Here is a 7,900-nt window from a genome sequence, read left to right on the forward strand (position 1 = left end):
ATTTGTCCCTACTATTATTTAATTATCTTATCACAGTTAATAGTTTCATTCCACTCTATTATATTAGGTATAAATATTATAACGTTACCGATTTGTATGAAAAGATCCAAAGTCTTCCAAATTAACAAATAAAAGCATCAGGTTGATATCAGAACATACAATGAGATTAATCTTGAGATTAGAAATAGACTGCTCTTATAATCCATCACGTGAACAAACATGATTTTAGACAAAAATTCTTTCAAGAATGAACTTTGAGTGTAAATATTTTTCCTCTTGATAAGGGAATTAAATAATTTAAATTTTAGTTTCTTACCTTGCATTCTAAGCCTGATTGCTAGTTTCTTGAGATGTTCGTTGCGTTGTCCATACGCGTGTAAATAGAGAATGAGGAGACCGTCGAATGCGGTTAGAACGTCGGACGAGAACGTTGATAAGTATTATTGTCTCGGCTCCATCTGCGGTTCGGTCTGGGTATCAGCTTCCGGAATACTTAGTCAGATTTGTGTCCTGTCCTGTCGCTGACACAGTTCCTTACCCAGTACGGTTAAACCGGAGACGTAGCACCGGCGGATCCGGCGGTGGCTCCTGTTTATCCGCGGTTTTAAGGTCGGTGCGCATCAGTTAGCGTGATATATATTCTGACACACATTTTAAATCACTATACCGCGGACGAAATTTTGAATTGTGTCATAAAGGCAGCAACAGAACTTGACAACCCGAAACGTAACTTTCTCGTCATTGCAGACATTTTTCAGTAATCTTTTTGAAAAATTGCGATATGATGATTTATACCATCGTACACATTCGCGATTTAGATGGTTGCATAAATTTCTCTGTGATAAAAAGATTCTTCAGAATTATAGCTGTATTTCCTGTATATCTATTGCACTGCAGCATTTTTTCCTTTATTTGTGTAAATCGATGAAAAGTAAGCATCACTTTGAGAAAAGAAAGATAAATGTAAAGGATGAAATACAGAATCGATTATGCGAACCGCAATATAAATTTATTTAGAAAGAATAATATTCTTGCATAATTTTACACTCTCTTTTTAGCTTGAATTGACAAATTCGCTTCTTTTATTATATTTGAAACGATTCGGTTTTCCTGTTTCGTCAGCAGATTTGTGGTCCAGAGAAGTCACGCTCGTTCTGCGGGTTTTTCCGGTCTTCCTGAAATCTCTGTCTGAGGAATGAATGAGAAATCATAACATGAAGCTCAGTTTCCTCGACTATTAAGCATTTGGTTTTCAGTCAAACAATAAAAGTAAATTGGCTATTTATAATAATTATTGGCTATTTATAATAATTAATTATATTTATGATAGTTAATTATCATTTATTAGAAACTTATTTTTTATATTCTATGTTTAATTATTTCACATTTTATATTTTGATCTTTAAATTAAAAGTTATATTTTATGTGTTACAGTGACTGGACCCGAGAATGGATCCAGCCAGGAACAGGAAAACGAAACGCAAATTGATGCTGCATCACCATCATCAAGTGTAAATATTTTAAATCATATTTCAATACAAAGTTTATTAGGCATTTGTATTGCTAATAAATTGAAAAAAAAATTTTAGAACTTACAATTAGTAAAAAATGACATAATAAAAAATATTTTGTATTTGTATTATAAACGGTCCTTATTAAAATTTGAATTTTCTTCATATTCCAGTGTTAATTTAACATAATGTGATTTTGTTATTTAAATATTTAGTGTTAAATTAATATTCAATAATGCCAAATAATGCAATTTATGAGTAAGTGAACAAATAATATAAAAATAATGTGTTTTAAAACGTAAATGATAAATACATATTAATTTAACATAAGTGTTAATTTCACTAAAAAGATATACTTTTATTGTTTGCTTATAAATTATGTTACATTTTTTTGTATTAAATTTTTTTATATAATATCTGTGTTATTCTTTCTAACATAATCATTTTATGTTAAATTAATATAATAAGTTGAGTAGATCATTTGGAACACGTAAAATTTATTAAATTAATGACAACAAATTTGTTAAATTAATGATAACAAAAATTTGAAACGATTAATCTTAGTTAAATAATCTTAATTAAATTATCAGAGTTAAAAAAAGGCAAATTATTAACGTAAATACAACTATATTTTTGTAATAATGATGTTTTTATGTAAACGATATATTGCATGAATTCTTAAAAAAGATTGCATATTTTTCTCCGAAAAATGTAGGTTGAGCTATCGGAGAATGGCGCGCATCCATGCCCGACGTGCCCGTCGGTATTTTCCAGTTCCCACGAACTGACGAATCATCTGCGTGGCCACAATTCCCCTCGCAGCACAGACTGCAGCGGCGAAGAGGACTATAGTTGTAGCGTATGTAATAAGGTACTTAGTTCGGCGAGTTCGCTGGACCGGCATGTGCTGGTGCACTCAGGCGAACGACCGTTCAAGTGCAAACATTGCGATATGTCGTTCACGACGAATGGCAACATGAACCGACACGTGAGATGTACACATCGGATGGTGTCGCCGAACAGTTGCACGGACTCTGAAGGTAGCAGCAGTTCGGAAAGACCGGCGGGGACAAGTCAAGACGAGTACAACAACAATGAGATAACTAGGCACAATTCACCGGACTTGATCGACGATCGACAACCGTCGCCCAGCAACAACCGCGGAAACAAGCGGAAATGCGCAGACGAAGACATCAGTGACATGGAGGATCAGAGGAGGCATAAGATCCTCTTGAACAACACCAAGATGTCGATCAGGTGTAGGCCAGAGGATGAGCAAAAAACTTTTGGTTGTTTGCTCTGCAGTCAGGATTTCGCAAGCAGTGCGATTTTGGAGTCTCATATGGAGCGCGTGCATCCGGGTTCTCCAGCTACATGCGAGACCTGCAACCAGTCGTTCAAGAATCATCGTGCGTTAAACCTTCATCGTTCAATGAGACACTACAAGAAGAACTCGGAAGGCAACAACAGCCGTAGTCTGCGTAACACTGTGGACGGTTTCAGGGATCTGACGTTCATTGATTTTTCGTCCATCAAATTTCCAACGATCGCTCGGGCGATGTGCGAGCGTGAACTGCATCGACCGGCCTCTGGCGAGGCCAATAGGTTCCAGTGTATGAAGTGCTTGCACGCGTTTCCCTGCAGACAGGCCCAATTAGCCCATGAAAAAGAATGCAAGGGTCCCTACAAGAACAAAAGAAACAGCAACGATAACAACAATAATAATGATATTAGTACTAACAACAATCTCGAGACAGAACTGGACGATCCGAGCCCGCAGCCCGATGATCCTAAGACAAAGCGCGAGATATTTTTCGCTGTGTTGGATCTACAGAATAAGTCTTTGGTGCACGAGACGAAGGAGCCACGAGAACCAAGCGAAATCAGGGAATCGAAAGAGACTAAGGATTTAGCGGATATCCCGAGCATCTTATCTGTTAGTCTGAATGGATTGCAGACCTTTCCTCGATCGGATGCGAGCACGCCCGAAAATAACATCAAATTCAATCCAAATATTGGCTCTTCAGGTTCCTCAGGCACCTGTTCGTCCGAATACAATGAAGAAGAAGCGCAGGATGCCTTCACCGCGGAATTCCGGAAGATGAAACTGAAGGGCGAGTTCCCATGTAGACTATGCACATCTGTATTTCCCAATTTGCGAGCATTGAAGGGACACAATCGTGCGCATATGAACGTGGAACCAGGTATGTCATATCCGTGCAATATGTGTCCTTATAGCAGTACTGACAAAGGAGCTCTGATGAAGCATCTGAGATCGCATAACGGTGACAGGCCATTTGAATGCTCTCTCTGCAATTATGCATTCACCACCAAAGCAAATTGCGAGAGGCACGTGAAGAATCGTCACGGGATGATTAGCAAAGAAGACGTTAAGAATGCATTAATCTATCATCCGAATGAAGATTCGACAAACGATAACATCGAAAGAAGCTCGCCCAGAGTCATCAGAGAAGATGTGCGGAAGACACTTATTTATCCGAATGAACGCGAAGAAACTCCTCAACAACAAATACACTATCCGTCTATAGCAATGGATTGTAATCCTGGACCATCGAATATTTGCCCCGAGATATTGATGAATCGCTATGATAAGTCGGACGCGTTCACCAGAGTGAAGATGCAGGCTCTTAATCTTGTCAAAAGAAACGCCGACGAAGCAAACGTATCTCACGATTTGCTCGTGAAATCTAATTATTCGAAGATCGATGACGATGTCGAGTCGGGATCGTCGGACGGCAGCGTGTCTCTAGTCAGTGATACCAAAACGGATACACACCAAAGAATTCAAGCTAGTCCGATGAACCTGACGAAGCCCTCGACAAGCTCTGGGTTGAGCTCGGGGGAGGACGGTCCGTTGGATCTGTCCATGGATGTGTTGGATCTGAGCAGAAAGCGAAAGAGAGAAAATGAGGATTGCGGTTCACAGGAGGAGAAGCGGTTTAAGAGCAATCAACAGGAATTGTACGCCACGAATCCAGCATTGCTGTTAACTCAAGCTTTGCTGAACAGAGCACGTGAGAGCTCACCGACGACGTCACTGGAGACTCTTTATGCGAATACTATTTATCGCAATTTCGGTACGTTAACCAGTGCCGGCATGATACCGCCATACTTCCTCAGTCCTCACATGTTCGGCCAGGAATTAACGAAGGGCAGACTACAGAAGGAACTGGTTAGAGGTTTGCAGCTCACTGGTGGCGGTACACTTTCAGTGGATCCGTCACTACCCAGCACCAGTTACGCAGCGTATCCGCAAACAAGGGACACTCCGCAATCCTCGAGTGAGCAAAATGCTTATGCAAACTTGATGAATACGCAGATTACTAATCAGACCGCGCCGAGCCGTGAAAAAACAGATGTTATCCCATCGAATGATCCTGTAAAGATGGTACTCAAGAACGGAGTATTAATCCCCAAGCAAAAGCAACGTAGATATCGTACCGAGAGACCTTTTACTTGTGAGCATTGCACGGCGAGATTCACGCTTAGGAGTAATATGGAACGACATATCAAGCAACAGCATCCACAATATTGGAGCCAAAGACCTCGCGGTGGACATTCGACTAGAGGTCGACCGCCCGCAAGTCATCCAAGTATGGTACAGACTACTAGTCCATCGTCCTCGCAAATAGTTCAACCATATTCGAGCATTCTTCCGAACGTCGACACGCCGGGGATCACATCGGACTACGGCACACACCCTATCTCGGACCAAGTAAAATACGCGATTTTAGCGCAACAACTGAAGGCCAATAAAATAGATGACAATGATTCAGACAACGAAATGGTGATAGACGAGGAGCCGGTTGATCGGGACGTTCAGGAATCGCAAGTTCAACGCGAGTCTAGTATGAGTTTGTTGAGAGATCAGTTGGAAAACAGCGATGGTGTTAAAGATATTCTCGTAAAAACAGAAGCGGCCGAGTCCGCGGAGGAAATCTCGGAAGAAACCCACGGTGAACAGATCACACGGAATAACATCGACGCCGATCTGGAAGAATCCGCAGCTGAAAGCAAATCAATACGCGCTGAAGAAATGATACAATCCACTGAAAAGGAACAAGGCAAACTTGAAGACGGAGCGCCCGATCTCGCTAGTGTCTCAAAGCTTTTAGACAATGCGTCTCAGCAATATCAACAATTTCAACCGCAATATTTGAGTGACGAGGAGGGCCCCGTTGCATCGACCAGTGGTAATAACTCCGGCAGCGAGAAGTCTGATTCTATGAATTCCTTGAACTCCGGAAATGATTCCTCGCCAAATAAGAAGAAGAAAAAGAAGAAGAAGTCCGCATACTCAATGGCACCAAACCGCGTTTCATGTCCGTATTGTGACCGTCAATTTCCATGGACTTCGTCGCTGAGACGACACATTCTCACCCACACCGGCCAGAAGCCGTATCAGTGCATTCACTGTTCGCATCATTTCACTACCAAGTCCAACTGCGACCGCCATTTGTTGAGAAAGCACAAGGCGAAAGCGAACAAAATGCGCCGTGTCAGGAATTCATCCTCGCCGGACGTCCAAGTGGTCGCTAGCAGCAGCAGTAGCAGCAACGGCAGCAACACGTTCTCCATGAGAAATGTGCCCGAGAGGCCGTTCAAATGTCATCAGTGTCCAAGCTCGACGTTCGCCACGTTGGGCAATCTGAAGAAGCACCGGTCGAGTAAGCACCGCAAGAATGCGTCTAGATCGGAATCTAGTGATCAACAAAACAGTCCGCCTCAATGCCCCGCGCAAAATGATCAGAGCGATTACGAGAGCCGTTCATCGAGCATGTCCGACAACATGGAGAACACATCGTCTGCCGTCGCAGTCGCGAAACCGACTTCCACCGCGTCACCCTCGATAAATGACGCCACCAGATCGCGCAAATCACCAAGATTATCACCGAGTCCCGGTGATGTACCCTTCAAATGTTATCTGTGCGACAGCGGTTTCTCGGAACGACAGGACTGCCTGGACCACATCAAAGCCAGTCATAGTCGTTCATACGATATGTTGAAGGCCAAAGGGGCTCTCGACATGGCATCCATGAATATAGATGCAAACGAAGATCAGATGTTAGCATCGCACCAACATCTCAGTGATGGAGAAGAAAAGAAAGGCCGTTTTCCTGATTACAGCAACAGAAAGGTAATAAGGTATAACGGAATTCTAAAAAGATTTCTAGAAGAATTATACTGATGCGAACATGATTCGCATGAAAAAGTAAATAAAAATAATGTCAAATATACATTTTATAAGTGTTTTCAAGTTTGCGTCGATAATAATACAATTGAAGTAACATTCTTGTATCTCCTCCATCCAGGTTATGTGCGCTTTCTGCTTGAGACGATTTTGGTCCGCGGAAGATCTCCGGCGTCACATGAGGACCCACACGGGAGAGAGGCCCTTCGAATGCGACATATGCACCAGGAAATTCACGCTCAAACACAGCATGCTACGCCACCGTAAGAAACATGAGTCAGTGGATTCCGCCATGTATATAGCTAACAGCGGCGACGAGGACAATTCGCCTGCGCAACCACCAACGATAACACCTAGGAGTCAACAGCACTCGCCAATCTCCACTAACACCAGCAGGCCCCGCACACAGGATAGAATCTCTTTGCCAACCGTCGCGGCGGTAGCAACGGCGGATGCGGCACCCTGTGCCCTGATGCGATACAATCACTATGATAACATGGCCACTCTCACCGGTAGAATGGCGAACGACGGTCCCCAAGGTGCCGCATCCGCTCCGCTGTCTTCTCCGCCGCCTCCCGCGGAGGTACCCAGTGAGAGCGGAGACAACGACCTGATCTCTAATTTGCTGGGTATACGCGAGAAAGGTTTGCTCGACAAGGTTCTTCTAAGCTCGGCGGACGACGCGGCGAAGTTGTTGGGGGTGAACCATAATGAGTAATCGAATGATCAATCGTGTAAGAGACAAAAAGAAGAGGGGTACGATCAGACATATAAATCGCGTGAATAGATATAGATTAAATTGGATAAAAATACAGATTGGAATAAAGACAGATTAGATTCGGAGTAAATGTAAAGTATAGAACTGTACTCAAGATATTAATTATCGAGATATTAAACAACTATTTTGAATCTCAGAAGATTATGAGTAGAAAAAAAAGCAGAATTGTAATGTAACAAACCGTTTACCGCTAACGAGAGTTATTCTAAAGATTATTAGAAGATTAAAATTATCATTAACGTCTGATCGCACACCACTTTCTTTTATGGTTCATGAGCACAGAAGATATCTTGAAATTATTCAGATTTTTCGATTCTCCGTTTAGGTCATTATTTCATTTGTATGTTTTTGTTGTACGACAAATTTTTCAAGCTTGTTGATTGGTTATAGAGATCCGAG

The 7,900-nt window shown here is 42.1% G+C and overlaps 1 protein-coding gene across 1 annotated transcript; it reads left to right on the forward strand.

Annotated features, from left to right (window-relative positions):
• Positions 1-387: 387 nt before the first annotated feature.
• Positions 388-7,441, forward strand: LOC105623087 (ras-responsive element-binding protein 1). The gene is made up of 4 exons (XM_012204488.1): positions 388-496; positions 1,435-1,511; positions 2,227-6,669; positions 6,845-7,441. Exons 1-4 carry the CDS (start codon positions 388-390, stop codon positions 7,439-7,441), a joined length of 5,226 nt encoding a protein of 1,741 aa, XP_012059878.1.
• The last annotated feature ends 459 nt before the right edge of the window (positions 7,442-7,900 follow it).

Source organism: Atta cephalotes (genome assembly GCF_000143395.1).
Source record: "Atta cephalotes unplaced genomic scaffold scaffold00052, whole genome shotgun sequence".
NCBI classification, from domain to species: Eukaryota; Metazoa; Arthropoda; class Insecta; order Hymenoptera; family Formicidae; genus Atta; species Atta cephalotes.